Source organism: Brachycentrus maculatus, unplaced genomic scaffold, assembly GCF_059751285.1.
Source record: "Brachycentrus maculatus isolate JH-2025_06_01 unplaced genomic scaffold, ASM5975128v1 h1tg000215l, whole genome shotgun sequence".
Taxonomy (NCBI): domain Eukaryota; kingdom Metazoa; phylum Arthropoda; class Insecta; order Trichoptera; family Brachycentridae; genus Brachycentrus; species Brachycentrus maculatus.
Window position 1 is genome coordinate 80,708 of NW_028280966.1, and position 15,866 is coordinate 96,573.

The window sequence follows — 15,866 nt, forward strand, 5'->3', positions numbered from 1 at the left end:
CCGCTCTTATCGGAGCACTCAAATTACAGGGCAGCGGTGGTTTATTTTGGTTGATTATTTACCCGAGCCACGGTGCTGAGTTTTTGCACAGTCTAAGAACATGTTTCTTATTTTAAGTGTGCAGTAGACGTTTTAATGTTAGTTTGTTTTTTTTTTATATCTCTAGTCCACAGGTTCGTGGGAAGTGGATGTACACTTTTTTCCGCAGAACTATTTGTATCCGTAATTTTGCTTTATAGCTTACGGGTTAGGGTGGCACGATAATATTCATGGTAATGAAGTATTTTCAAAAAATGTTTGTAAGTGGTTAGGTACAAAAATAAGTATACTTGACGTTTCAATTTATATGAACAATATAGTTTAATTTTACAAAAGTGGCATTATTTCTGAGAATCTGGAATCGCGACGTCACGGAACCACATCGTTTATCTAATTGAATTAGCAAGGATACAAAATATCAATGAAGTTTCATTGTACATACATATACCTACATATACGTACATACATATATCGATGAAAATCATTATTATCTTGTATTTTCACAAGACATGGATAGAGACTTTGATAAAACGACTACTTATTGTCCGCTTTGTGTATTTGATTAGGGGCTAGGGGATAAAAATAAAAGTATTTTTCACCATAAAATTTATTTAATATCACCAAGGGCGGGACTAACCACCTTGTATTGTGTAATTAACGATCAAGACAACACTGCTTCAATGCGATGCAGTACCCTATGCACCAGTGGGTGCAGACAAGTGTTTAGATAGATTATTTTTTTGCATCATATAATATCAATTATAAATGTAAATAGTTGAATTTTGTAACTGTAATAGTACAAGTATTTAATCTTGTGTAACTCATTTATGCGAATGACTTGATTGGTGTAACTATTCTGTAAAATTCCCCAAAAAATATAAATAATAAAAAAATAGTATAGGTCATTTTTAAAATTAAGGAAAAAAATGTTACGAAACATATAATACTACCGTATTTTTAGTATGTATAACTTCTTCTAATATTACAATCAAATGGTAGTAAATCTGTCTTTAATTATCTTAATTGGTTGGCTGGAAGATATCGCTTTTTAGCAATAAGCTCGCCAATGTACTATTTTTCTTTTCTGTATATGAAGTTTAAATAAATAATATATTTTTTCCATTGTAATTGCGACCCACCTACTGTGGGTGCGGTAGGACGCGGACAGGCTCGGAGCACATGTGCGGCCCACCCGCGGACATGTAACCCTTTGGCGTCGGCCGCAATATGAAAACAAGTTCACAGATGTAAACTCGGAATCGCATAGTATGAATAATACTGACAATAATTAATTACGCTTTATCGCGCACTGATTCGAGCAAAAACTGCAAAGTGCTGTAATAAATAAAAATTTCACACTAGTCATATTCATTTTATTTTATAGGATGCAGTATAATAATATCAGAAGTCTAGTGATAGTAAGTCCGTAAGTCAATAGGTTTTTTTAATTACCTTAAATTTGCAATAAAGAACGAAGGAATTGAAAAAGTTAATATTATTTATTGTTAAGTAGGTACCTTATCTCAGGGATAAAATAACAGATTAGCAGTATCTAAATTATTTAAGGTGTACGAAAACGGGGATGCAACCTTGTGTGCCCCAGCCATTTCTGCTATTAATGCCTTATGCAATTATTAATGCCATCAAATAACAGCAATTCTCTGATATCCAAAAAAACTAGCATTTATGAAATTCTTATTGATAAAATGTTTTAAAAATGTTATTCACTATAAAATACACAATTTATCGTTCTTTCACCAACGCAACAAATAATGGAAAATTCAGTACGATATGTAATGAGCGTTACAATGACCTTATAACATTTTATTTATTGTTTCGGCATTAACTTTGTGGTAAGACATGTTACAATGATTAAAGAAAACACTTGTTTTTTACCACTTGAGTTTTATTATAGACTACATGTTTCAGAAGTTAAACTTCCATCATTCAAGTCTGTATAATAACTAAAATATAAAATATAAAATTGTTCTACAAATAAGGAGAGGGGAAAGTAACCTTATAACATATTTAAAATTGATGCAAAAATTGATCCTTTTATTGATTTCTACAGCGGTTCCTCTCCCTTATAGGGGCAATATCCTTCACCCTGAGCTCCTTCACGTACGTTCTCTATCCCATAAAATAAATTCAATTCCTGTTACCAAGAAACTGGAGTCTATTATTTAATTAAATTAACGATCGAGATGACCCCACGATGAACCGAACTGCGCCCTATGGACTACCGTGTGTAGGATATGGGTCAATAGAATTAATGAACTGTGGCGAACTTCACTTATCATTCTAGAACTATTACAAGTATGTATTACACCAAAATCATTATCTAGTTTGCAACACACTAAAAACAATTTTTTTCCCACAGCAGTTGTCCTATGAAAATATATTCAAGAAATGTGGAATGACTCACGAATAAACCACACTTTTGGTCAAGAGATCTAAAATGTAGGTAAAAAAACATTTGCAAATACAAATGCCAACAAGTCGTTGGTATATTTTTAATTAATGCTGCATATGTACAACAATATTTAAAAGTAGGCGCGAGAGTAAGATATTGACAATCAAGTAATGTATTGTACTATTCAATATATTTAGATATAAAATACTATAGCTTTTTTTAGTTAGTTAAATATTTTTTCACATAGCGTATTCAACACCCAGGCGGCTGATTTTCAAAGTAATGGCAAATCACCAAGGTTGAAAAAAGGTAACATGGGTATGGCATACAAGCATTCTATAGCTATTCTCGACCTCTGTAGGAAAATAGCAAAAATGATAAAGATAATTACTGAGCTATGTGTAATGGCTAAAGTATGTAGGTAGGTGAGTTCTTTTAGTTGGGAAAAAGAGATAAAAGATTCGCCGCGAGTTGTCGTCAGCAGCTGCAGCTCGTTAGACGAAAATGTGCAACGTAAAAAGTAAAGAAGCAAAACCTATTTTCTGTCTATTCTTAGTAAGAAAGGGCGTGCTGGAAAGCCACCTTCCACCTGCCTCTCGCGATACAACGACCGAGTTATTGCAGTAATTAAACCCGACCTATAATATACGAGTAGGTGCGGTGATAAAACAGATCACATCTGACCGTGTGATTCTCGCTTATTATGCACTCAGAATGATATTGCGTGCGAAGGAAGCAATTATTATTATAAAGATTTAAGAGGATAAAACTGTGTGGGTGCATTCGAGAACATTAATTAATTATTGTAGATAAGTCAAATTGCTTTTCCTCTTATATGGCTGGCATAAAACTTACCCGTGTTTAATAATTAGTTACGCTTACACGGGATACTCCATAATATATAATGTTTTAGATAATATGATACATTTCCAACTGGCCACGTTTGTAATGTATGTATTGTAAATATATACGACCATCGTTATAAAAAAATATTTTTGAATATATTTTATTTATTAAAAAATATAAAATGTAATGGAGTACGTATAAAGTGTTAGAAGTAAAATTACAATCAACATTTTGAGTGTGTCCAAATACTTGTTCACAAACTCTAGTGAAGTTGAAGTTGTCTAGTGAAGCCGCGTTTGGCTACTATGCTAGAGGTCCTGAGTTCGATTCCTAGAAGTGTCTAAATAAATAGAAAGGTTTTCATTATAATATTATATTTATTTCATACCATCTTGGCCTGATACCTGAAGCGTGAGACTGATCACTTTACCTTCATATAATCAATTGCATCGAATTAATGCCTTAATTCAGGCCCTTTGCATTATTAGGTTTAGATAAGGGTAAGAAGAGGAAGAATAAATAATAAAAAACACATAATCTTCTCTACCTAAAAATTGCCAAGGCATGTAAACATTAGTATGCCATGTGTAGTTGCTTTTGTGAATCAGCAGTGCGGTATCGAACCAAAAGTTTCTTTTTTAAATTGGACATTCAGTTAGTCATCTTTATTCTAAACAGGCGAGTGCTGATCGAATTGTACTTAAAAGTAGAAGATCCCCTCCGCCACAATACTGAGTCATTAAAAACAAAGCAGTGTAGGTTTAAACAAATAAAATAAAATATAGATTAACATCAACAATTACGTAATTGACGACTTATTTCTGAAATATTATTAATGACCCGCCTGAATCGCTCGACCATGCCCACGCGTTACGCCTCTCGCTTAAAAATATACATAATTTACGTAACAATGCTAATATTTTATATAAAATTTAACATTTAAATTAAGCAAATAGATAGGTGGGCTATTCAATTAATTGCATTTGGAATATCCCATCGAAATGGAGTTCATTGCTGTCAAAGGCACATTTGCAAAATATGTACTTTGACCATTTGGAATTATGATGCAAATGATGCAAATATGTAAAATTGTTTTTTTTTTTAAATGTTACTACCTCTTAAAATTTGTGACTGTTACATTGAAAAAATCTATCACTGGCTGATGAAACCCGAAGGCAGAGAAAAAAATTATGATTTCAATATAATAATTTGAAGAAAAAAAAACGAAATATGTTACATTGTTATATTTCAATAACAAAAAACTTTTATTCCATATTAAACATAAAGTATTTTGATTATTTTTTATCTGAAAAACGCGATATATCTCGGGGCAATTAGTAACATCTAGGTTACTCTTAAAAAAGCTTTATCGGGAAATTTAAGTCTGACATGTTGGGCAGTTTCATATGTCGGTTTTTGTATTTTTATAATGTAAAAAATGATCACAAAATATTTTAACACATTATAATTTGACATACATTTGGCGCACTTAAATATATATAAAAAAATGTATAAGATCTCTTTTTTGAGTTTATTAATTTAAACATGACTTGTTTCGAGAACTACAGATATTCCTATGAGAACATTTGTAGTTCTCGAAACTAGTCGTGTTCATATTAAAAAAAACATCAAAAAAGTGGTCGTACATACAAGTGTTTTATTTTTATACATTCAAGTCATGTTCTTACGCAAAGTTAATGCCAAATCAATAAATAATATATTTGACAGACTAGAAAATAAAGTTATATTTTTAGTAGCTAACTCGAAAACATGGATTTCCAAGTTGTAGTTATTATCCCAAGATATGTATGTCACCGCAAACAATAATAATATTTAGGTTCGATCAAATACAGAATAATGATTTTATCATGTAAATAAATTATAAATAGTATGTATCTAGGTAACGGGTGAAACTCTGAGATCGATACTTGAAGTAGAGATTTAGTATTGATATTACCATATAAATAACGTATTGCGCTCTTTGTTCGTAACAATTTATTAATGACGTATAAGTACATACTTATACATATACTTACTTATAAGTACATACTTATACGAATGAGTAAAGTTCACTTTTACATTACATATTAAGGTACAAAAATGGGTTGATAAAGTAGGTAGCATAAAGAATTAGAAGCTTTCTTTTTTTTCGTGAAAGCTGAATCGAATATATTTGAATTAATGTATTTCTTTAATTTTATTGATGGATATATTTTTTAATATTACATTTTATAATTGCTAGTTTACTGTGATCTGTTTTCACGATCGCCAAAACAAATTGGTGCGCCAAGTAGGGATTTTTTTTTACCTTACACGGACAGTCAACGAAAATGTATTTCCAAACACATTTTCATTATATTTGGATTTGTGTAATAAACGTATTATTTTATGTTGAAATAAGCGTATAATTACAATTATTTTCTTAAAATATTAAATTGGCATAGTTTTCACATAACCACGTAAGATAGGGATTTTTTTTTATCAAACTCACGAATTTGTAGCATGCTTTGATACATAACGCACATATAATGTTAGCCTAATCCATGTCGTTTATTATGTTGACAACCATATTCTGTTTTTTGTTGTTGTTTGAAAAACCACAATTGCAATAAGAGTATTAATACGTATTTGTGAAAAAATATACCAGTAAGATTTCACCTGAATCAAGATAAACTATTTCTTATAATGTTAAGGTTAAAAATCTCATATCCAAAAAGTTTCCAGTTAGAATATTCCTGCATTTTAATGACGATTTAACGGTTATTTGAATTCAAAATTGCATAAAGCAAAAAATAATAATCCTGTAATAAAAAAAGTACTTTAAAAGTGGCTGTTATTATAAAAGTAATTATATTTAGTTTCAGAATGCCTTCGGGTCAAAAGAGGTCACTATCTTCTTATGAAACTAACTTTTCACTACTAACTTTTGTTCAACGAATAACTCATTTCAACAACAACAAAAAAACACCACAATTTTTGAATCGATTCTTTACAATTAATTGTTAATATTCTGTTTTGAACTTTAAAACGACATATTTTCCTTGTATATTTGAAAACAGGGTATTACAGCAACATAACATATATACAAATGAAGTGAATGTGATCATGTGTTGGATAATAATAGTTTATGTAAATATGCTTTGTATGCATATAAAATGTTGAATCATCAGACACGTATCTCTCACCAGAGCAACACGGAATAGGTTGTAAGTCTTGACACACATACTCATTATTTGGTTTCTTTTATACGGCTGTCACGACCGGAACTAATTGACTTATCACGGGTCATCAAAACTAAGGCAAGATCTTTAAAAAAAGCTTCGCATTCATTTCCGCAGAATACTTCGTGGTTACTATCACCACAAGATATCAACTTATCTCATATATTGTATTTTCTCCATTAAAAGGGTGCACATTTTTAAACGCGTTATTTTCTAAAGTTCAGTAGTTTTTTTGACGAAAAATTCACAAAAACTATTTCCGTTACACGTAAATATATTTTTATTATTTACTATCACCACAAGGTTTTTACTTGTCTCATTTATTTTTCTCTATTTAAAGGATGTACGATATTAAACGCGTTATTTTTAACAGTACACTAGTTTTTTCGACATGAAATAATCCACAAAACCATCTCCGTTACACGTAAATTTATATTTTTTTTACATTATATGTAAGTTTTACAGTTTAAAAAAAAGTTTTTTGTTTGCTTTGTATTTATCAGACAAGGTTCAAAATACAGAATCTGTGAGACTACATTACCGTTATATGAACTTTGTGACACTCACAGATTAACGTTTAAAATACGTATAAAGTCACTACAACATAATACCTAAGTTGTTATTTTAAAATATGTATTTTGTATCAATAAAATTATCTTAATAATATATTCCAGTAAAAGCTGCATCGCTTATAAAGTATCGTTTTTAAACTCTTAAACGTCATTTAAATTATGTAAAATCTTATGTGTCTCTTCTGGATAAAAGATCTATCGTTTTTATACAAAAGAAGATGGAAGTCTGAGCTTAACAGGGCTTACGATCTGGCATTTGGCTGGCTTCAGTGATCACTTTTTACACTGGTGTAACGTTCAACATTCAGTCCATTATTGATTGATTATTCTTTTGAAGTTGTCTAAATATTTACAATGCTGGATTCCTTTTACATACATACTAGTTCTTTTGATATACTATCCGTAGGGTAAATATTCCAGTGTCTAATATATATAATAATATAAAATTCATTTCACTTGTTTGAAATCTATTATACAGACACGCAAAATTTCACATTAAAGGTAAGAGATTTCTCCTTTATTTCGTTTAGAAATAATGAAAACGTACATTATTGTAAGATTAAAATTATTTAAAACTTAACCTTTGAGTAATTTCCGAACAAGTTATATTCTACTTGTAATATGTAATTAAGATTTTCTCTGTGTGCGTATTATTAGAATAGTTCAACTGGATCAGGTAAGTAGGTTTCTTCGAAACTTTACGCAAATACTGATTGTGAAATACACTAACATGAATGTACGTGAACAGTATCGATACTGAAATAGGAGATAAATCTCAGCCGTGGGAACAGAATAGTACCGCTATCCAAACATGACTTCGATTATCATTTTGATTCATTTACCATTACAGTTAGATGGATTTAATCTTAAAAGGGGACGTCATATCTCACTTAGAAACAGTGCACAGTTTTTCGATGCGAGTTTTCACAAACGGAAAACATTAAATGTAACGAATTAAAAAATATATATTTGTTTTCATTTCTAATATATCTGCCCATCACACAGTTTTTAAATGCAAGTTTTCACAGAGAATCATTATAATCAATTAATCTTTTTTATATTCAAATATGTTTGATAATCACGTCGGGGTCACCAATTATGGTTTCTAACTGAATACCACTTTAATTTATCAGAAGGGAAGCAAGATGAAAGCGGATTACTTTTAACACAAATTTATTCAGTTCTATCAAATTACAATCAAGAAAATACTTAAGAATAATCGCGTGATCTAATATGAGAACAGTTGAAATACGTGTCGATCTGAGGACGGGCGGCGACGAAGTGTAACGGGCTCGCTTCTGTTGGTTGCGGGCTTCGTGTAGGGAGCTCGCTATTTCACTCGATTTGAGTTGCCATAGTCGATGTGTGGGTTGCCACACCAATCGTTAAAATCTTGAACATTATTTTATCTTTAGGAAAAGATTTATAACATTTAGATTTTGTAAACTGGGCAAAATAAAGGCATCATGATGATGGATTTTGTCTTATATGTATAAGGAAAGTGAAGTATTGTTTTCATTATATAAATAAATACAACTTATTAAGAAATAATAAGTTGTATTTATTTAAGTAATATAGAGTCGGGTTGTGGTCCCGTGGATAGTGTCACGGACTCTTAAGTCAGAGTTTCTTGGTTCGAACCCACTCTACCACAATTCGATACCTATTTCTAATAATGAGCCGCGTAGGTAGGTTAACAGAAATGTTATGAATTGAAATTTTTGTGTAAATAATAAAAACACAATCATTTCCCTTTTTTTAATTAAAAAAATACTATATTTAAATTTAATAAAGCTTTTTGGCCTCATTTTACTTTTAATATTTTAGTAGTAAAGTAAAATAAGAAATGGAAATAAAACTTTTGTTAATTTTAATTTAATTCTACTGTTATTTCGTAATATAGTCAGAATACACGGACTTTATTAAATATTACATATCGATTTATTCTCGCGGAATATTCACCAATAATTATCTTTAAATTTTGCTGACTCGCTTACAAATGAGTGTGCGTTCATGTTTAAGTAATATTATTATTATATGTAATGTATTTCTTAACTTTGTACGGTGTAATTATTATTAAGTAGAGCATCAATATTTCAGAGATGGTCATAAAACTGACGGTTATAGTTATAAATAAGTATTTCCACTTATTTAATAAACCTGGCTTCACTTGCCGTAACACATTCGCCGATTGGTTACAGATTTACAGTTGCGGCCATTATTTTAGTGACACGATTATAGGTTACAGAATTTAGTGAAAAAAAGACACCAACGAAAAAATTACTTACTTTCTTAACAGTAATGACTTCCCGTATTACATATTATTATTATTACCGTAGCGAGAGAGAATGATATCCTAAGCAATCATATAAACAATCAAAGAACAGAAGTTAAATTGGTGTTTTTTCACATAATAATGATAACCATTTTAGAAATCATGTACCACGAATCGACGTAAAAATTTCAAGGTTTTTATTAAGTTTTAATGTTTAATGGTAAGGACTGACCGGAGCCATTTCGTCGTAAAGTAACACGTTACGATGCGAGCATTCGTATAGTCAGTGCAGCGAGCCGAGCGCTCCATCCATAGTTTCGGATGCTCGGTGATGCTCGCCGCGAGCGATGTTACGAAGTTACGTTACGACGAAATGCTCCGGTCAGTCCTCTACCTTAAGGAAGGACTCTAATTGGTTAAGAACAAGGTTTTTCTTTATTTTAGATCAGCACTCTGATATATATATATATATATATATATATATATATATATATATATATATATATATATATATACATATATATATATATATATATATATATATATATATATATATACTATATATATGTATATATATATATATATATATATATATATATATATATATATATATATATATATATATAAATATATATATATTTATATATATATATATATATATATATATATATATATATATATATATATATATATATGTATATACATGTATATAATAATAAATTTTGTTACAAAATATGATTGTTTTATATATATTTAAAAAAAATCATTTCCAGATTTCCTTGCCATACAAATGAGACTAATGGAAAACCAATTACTCTCATTTGAGCACTCTATATAATACACATGCATAATGTTAAATATAATACATCTTGAAAAAAATTACTAATATTACGGTGTAATTAAAAAAAACGGTATCACGTTTCCAATAGCCATTGCGGCATTGAGAATATTATTTGCTACGAAAACAAATTATTGTCAAAAAATATTTAATATTATTTTTGTCATTGAAATATGCGAATGTTTTTGTATGGATATAGAAATTTACCACATTACAAAAAAAACTCATTCGAACGCGGTCACAGTAACACGGAGTGAAATCGCCTTTATAATACCACTTGAGTGACTGCAATTTATTAGTTGATCATTTATTTGTTAAGACAAATAACTAACTTACTGACCAGCTTTTCAGCAGGGGTGGGCAGGGAGAATAGAACGCCACACCAATCTGTCTTTGCAAAACAATCTTTGCCTCTTCCGCATGCATCTTCTAATACGCACCCGCCGATTACTCCCGACTCTTGACCTGACCACTTTTAAATATTTGAAATACTTGTTCGTACCTATTTTTCTTCGGTCTCTTCTTCTATTTCCAACTAAATTCATTCTTTACTATTCTTTCTTTACAAATTCGATTCAAATGCATAAATAATTTCAACACACCTTTCATAATTTTATCTATCGTGGTTATCTCAACCTTGCATTATTTTCTTATATCGCCATTCGAGCATCTATAATACTTCGTTTAGCCACATATTAATTACTCTGAGAGATCGCTTTTCGATTGCATTCAGGCGCCGTGGCGTAGTTGGGAAGACGCTCGGCTGCGAAACTGGCCTCGCAGGTTCGTTTCCCGCCAAGTGTAAAATAAAATCAAGAAAGATTTATTCTCAATTGGTCTGGGTATTTGTAATGTATTTTGTCACATTTACCTTCCCTATCCTTACTATCCTACCTGCAGACAAGCGTCTAGAGGCTTTGCGAGTTATTCTTTTTTTTAATTATAAATCTTAAAAATCAATCTACGTTCATCCTTGTTTTGCCTCCATGCTTCACTGCCATTAGGGTCGGAACCAAACTTTAAAAGTTGAAGCCTGAGTAGCGTCATGATAAGCGGTGTTGCATAAGTCGTAGCTACACTTCAGAGTCATTTGGACGATAGGTAATTTTAAAAAAGTTATTTTTTGACATCTCATCAAAGATGAAGAAGAATATGGAAGTCTGGGCATTTACGGGGCTGACGACCATCATAGGCTGGTTTAAGTGATCACTTTAGACACGTGTAACATTCACCAATTTTACCCATTATTGACAACCTAACTACTCAAATTCTTGGAAGTTCTATATATATGAACCAATTTTGAAACATTGTTCTTGAATCACTAGAACTTCACTAGAGACATCTATTGGTGAGACATCTACATTCATTGTATTCCATGTTAACATACCATTTATCCACTTTTTATATCATGATGTAAAAATTGTTTTTTTTTTAACTTTATAAAATATAACGACTTTGTTTTTAACCACTTTTTTATTGGTACATTTTTTCTTTAATCGGTTTTAAAAAGACCCTTGTCATCATCGGGGTAAAAAAGGGACTGATGATGACAAGGTTCTTGTCAAAACCGGTCTGTGAAAAAATGTACCAATAAAAGATGTGATTGAAAACAAAGTTATTTTATAAAGTTTATAAAATGTGCCAAAGTATCTGTATATATTTATTTTATTTTTTTATTTTTATTTTATTAGAAGGAAAAACAACAGTTACAATACATGATAAATCAGAATACAAAAAAAATATGAATACCAATTACCTACAGTTTTTCACATTTATGCATAAGAAAAGTCTATATATAAGAAGAGATTTGAGATAAGGATGGGATAAAGAGAAAAGGAGATGACAGTGATAGGAAAAGAAGAAAAGGAAAGGACTTGGAATAGAACTACCCTTTTAGGTTTATAAAATTTCGAATAATAATGTATGAACCTATATTGTAAATAAAAAAGGTTAATGCAACGGTTATTAAAAACGGTACTTTTATCTTTCTAGGTGAGGGATCAGCCACAGTTTGTCAAGTGTATCTGCCTACACTCTTCCGGACGACATGGAGACCTGGTTTGTTGACGTCAAGAGAGTGAAGATTCCCCGCCCCAAGTTCGGGTCCAGGTATCCCTCAGAACCCCCCAAGGACTATACCGACGAAGGAGACGACATGAAGAAGAAAATCGTGACAGATATGGAAAAGGATATCCTCAAAGCGACCGAAGAAATCAGACGAACTCTACAGGAAAAGCTTTGATATCACAAACGTCAACTTGTATTTTTTTAAACTGTATAATTTAAGAAAAATTGAGACTCTTATAGTATTATTTATTGATTAATGCATTGGCATTAATGAAATGGAATAACATGATGAATTATATTAACAAATTAAAACACTTGTACAGGTTGGCGGTAAATTAATCACCAGATAATCAGAAGATGTTATATTTCTTTTCAAATGACGTCGTACTTCAAACATATTTGACATTTATAAACTGGACGGCTGCAGTATACAAACAAATTAAGGGTGGCACAAAGTTAATCATTCGGTTTTGTTTTTGTATAACTTTTTTACTTAGCAGAAAAATTGAGCATTGGAAATCTTTGTTTAAACTTTAACCATTTTTTTCTGTTAAGTGGAAAAGATAAAAAAGAGTGATCTCCGTCATGTGGATGCCGCCAGTGTTGATACATATTTGTGCCCGTTTTATCAATCTGCTTGTATACTGCAGCTGTCTAGTTCACAAATATCAAATATGATTGACGTACGACGCCATTTGCTAAAATTATAACATCTTCCAATAGGGTGATTAATTTTGTGCCGCCCTGTTTAATATCCTTTTTAGAATTTATTAATGTAAACACGACTAGTTTTGAGAACTACAGATCTTCTCACCAATAGGTGAAAATACAAACTTTATAATAAATCCATTAACAGTTTTTTTCACCCGTTGTAAGAACAACCATAATTCTTCAAACTAGTGTTTACATTAATAGACTCAAAAAATGGTCTTATCAGTGTTTATTATTGAAAAAAGAGCAGCAGAGTTAATTTTTGTTTTAACGTTATTTCATCAAAATGAATCATTTCACTGACACGATTAAAAAAAATCATTGTTATAATTTTAAAAAAAAAACTTAATTACAAATGTTGAGAACTCAATTTCTTCCAAAAATGTATTAAATGAGTGTATAATGAAAACCTCTAACAAATATGAAAAAAAAAGCAAATATTCCCTCTGCGGCAGGTTTTATGATAGTAGTCATAATGTGAAATTCGTTTACTTTCCGTATGTTTACTAAGTAACTTAAATAATAATCACTTAATACATAATCGAAAGATTGCACTGAGACGTGATTCGGAAAAGATAAAACACATTTTTTTTGAAAATTATTTAAAAAAAACTGGTGTGGCAATGTATGTTTAAAAATATTTGATTGAGTAGCGATGAATTTCAAAGCGTGTTTATAAAAAACATCTTATTGAAAAGCCCTGAATTTCACATTTAGCGTTTGATAATAAACAAATTTTATGCTTGATGGAATATTTAATTTAGAGATCAAAATCATATCAAATTTTGTTTTGAATTGAATAAATATCCATTATGATTGCGTGTGTTATGCATGGATAGATTCAATTAGATTAAAAACTTATTGATAACTGCCACGAATGTCTAATGTTATCATTTCAACAACTTTAAGTTAATATTATAAACGTATTTAATCTGTGAATAGGTCACTTTACTTGTAGGTATATATGGTAATATGAATGGAGCGAGTGGACAAAGTAGATAGTAAGTTTTTTTTATAAAGAAAATCGCAATGGAGAATAAAATCCAAGAATTATGTATTAAAAAGTAGTAAAAAGATATTTTTTAAAAATAAATGTACAATTATTGTTTTTGTAACAAAATTCACATGGTTTTTATTTTTTACCTTCTTATCCCTTAGATATCGTACGTAGGTTTGAATTGATTTGAATAATTGATGGGGAAGTTAAAAAATACAATAGAGTACATTGTACACATTGAGTAAGAGGATAACTTCAAATATTTTTTTAGTATTCAATGATTGTAAAAGTAAAAATAATTTTTTTGTTGTTGTTGCTTTGTTTGATTATATTTAATGATATACAATCAATCTCACAATACCTATTTATATATTAATATTTTTACCTAGATCTCATTTCTTAGATGCACTGCGTACTTAGAAACTAGTAACTTAAACTAAAATATAGTTGTAGTCGTATTTGTATACACATTTTAAAAAATTAAAGAACGATAATTGAATTAATCAAAATAATTTCCATTTTGATTGTTTTTGGTTCTTATTATTTAGTCCGCAGTGTACTGGTCAGCACGCTCAGCAACCGTACTGGAGGTCACGGGTTTGATTCCCAGGGAGGGAGTCAAATGAATATAAGTGATTTTTTTACTCTAATATTTATTCAATATTTTCTTGGACCGGTTACCTGAAGCGGAGGGCTGATCACCTTGCCTTTGTGTATAAACGATCAAGATAATACTGCGTACATATGATGCAGTGCCCTATGCACCATTGGGTGTGGACAAGGGATAGAAGAAGATAAATTGTAATATTTTATGAGTAAGAAAATCATTTTGTTCGTTTACCGAATGTGGTATTTCTCGTGGCGTTTTGTTTTCATAACAGGGCTTTATTTGATATTTGAATAAGCATTTCACGCTTCCGTTTTTCCGAGCACGTACTTTTAATCTGTGCATTAGCGCCCCGTTCAAAGGGAAACCTCTTGTGAACCCGCCCAGGGGTGCAGTGTACAGTGTGCAATAGTGCGCGGGTGGTAGCGAGACCAACCTCAGGCACCTGTTGCCGCGAGCTGCACCGCTGTATGCATTGTATGAATTCCATAAATATATAGAGCTCTACTACAATTTACTACAAACCCCTTTAGGAATTAACTCACCATGAAGAGAAACGTTCTCACTTTGAAGTGCAAAGAAAGTGGAGATCCACTCAGCTAATTTAATTAAGACGGTTTATTTAAAATCCTTAAAAAGCAAATACTTTTGTTCTATTCATTGCCACGTCTAATGAATAAGATCAGATCTGCCAAATGCTAATTTTTAAGACGATTTTTTTGCGAATCGAAGTTTTCTAAAACCCATTTTTTACACTCATCGTAAAAGTAGCTTTGAATTCACCATGTTCTTTTACAAACATCATACAATATCATCAATCACATACATATCACAAATTGAAAGTGTGTGTGTGTATATTTTTTTTAAATATCAAATAACAACGAAAAACGACCAGCTAACCAATTTGGATATTTTAATGCATTTATTTAAGATATTTGACCAGATGGAGGAATTTCGTTTTCAGTTCCAAATAGTTTTTTTTAAATTATCTAGTTTTACTGACGTTTACCAAATAACGTTACAAATTTGAAAAAAATTATCCCACACAGGAATAATGCCAAAGAAATATAAATTAATCCTCCGTCAAAAATAAAAATCGCTTCAAAATACAGCAGAATATCGACTTTTGGAATAAAACGAGGTAATAGAAAAATCGAAAAATACAAAAAAACTAAAGCAGGGAGCGCGGGAGTGCGGGAACGATGCCAACATTGTGTTTTCCAGGAACCATAATTTTCCTGTCGTAATTTTTACGATGGTCTAATATTCTAGGGTTAAGT

General features: G+C 30.7%; 1 protein-coding gene across 1 annotated transcript in view; it reads left to right on the forward strand.

Moving 5' to 3' along the window:
- The window catches only part of LOC148306995 (uncharacterized), a 28,392-nt gene extending 14,290 nt beyond the window's left edge, over positions 1 to 14,102 (forward strand). Inside the window, exon 2 of the mRNA XM_088264091.1 lies at positions 12,197 to 14,102. Within this exon, the coding sequence (XP_088120217.1) occupies positions 12,252 to 12,446 (195 nt within the window). The 5' untranslated portion in view covers positions 12,197 to 12,251 and the 3' untranslated portion in view covers positions 12,447 to 14,102. The remainder of the gene's footprint in view (positions 1 to 12,196) is intronic.
- The last annotated feature ends 1,764 nt before the right edge of the window (positions 14,103 to 15,866 follow it).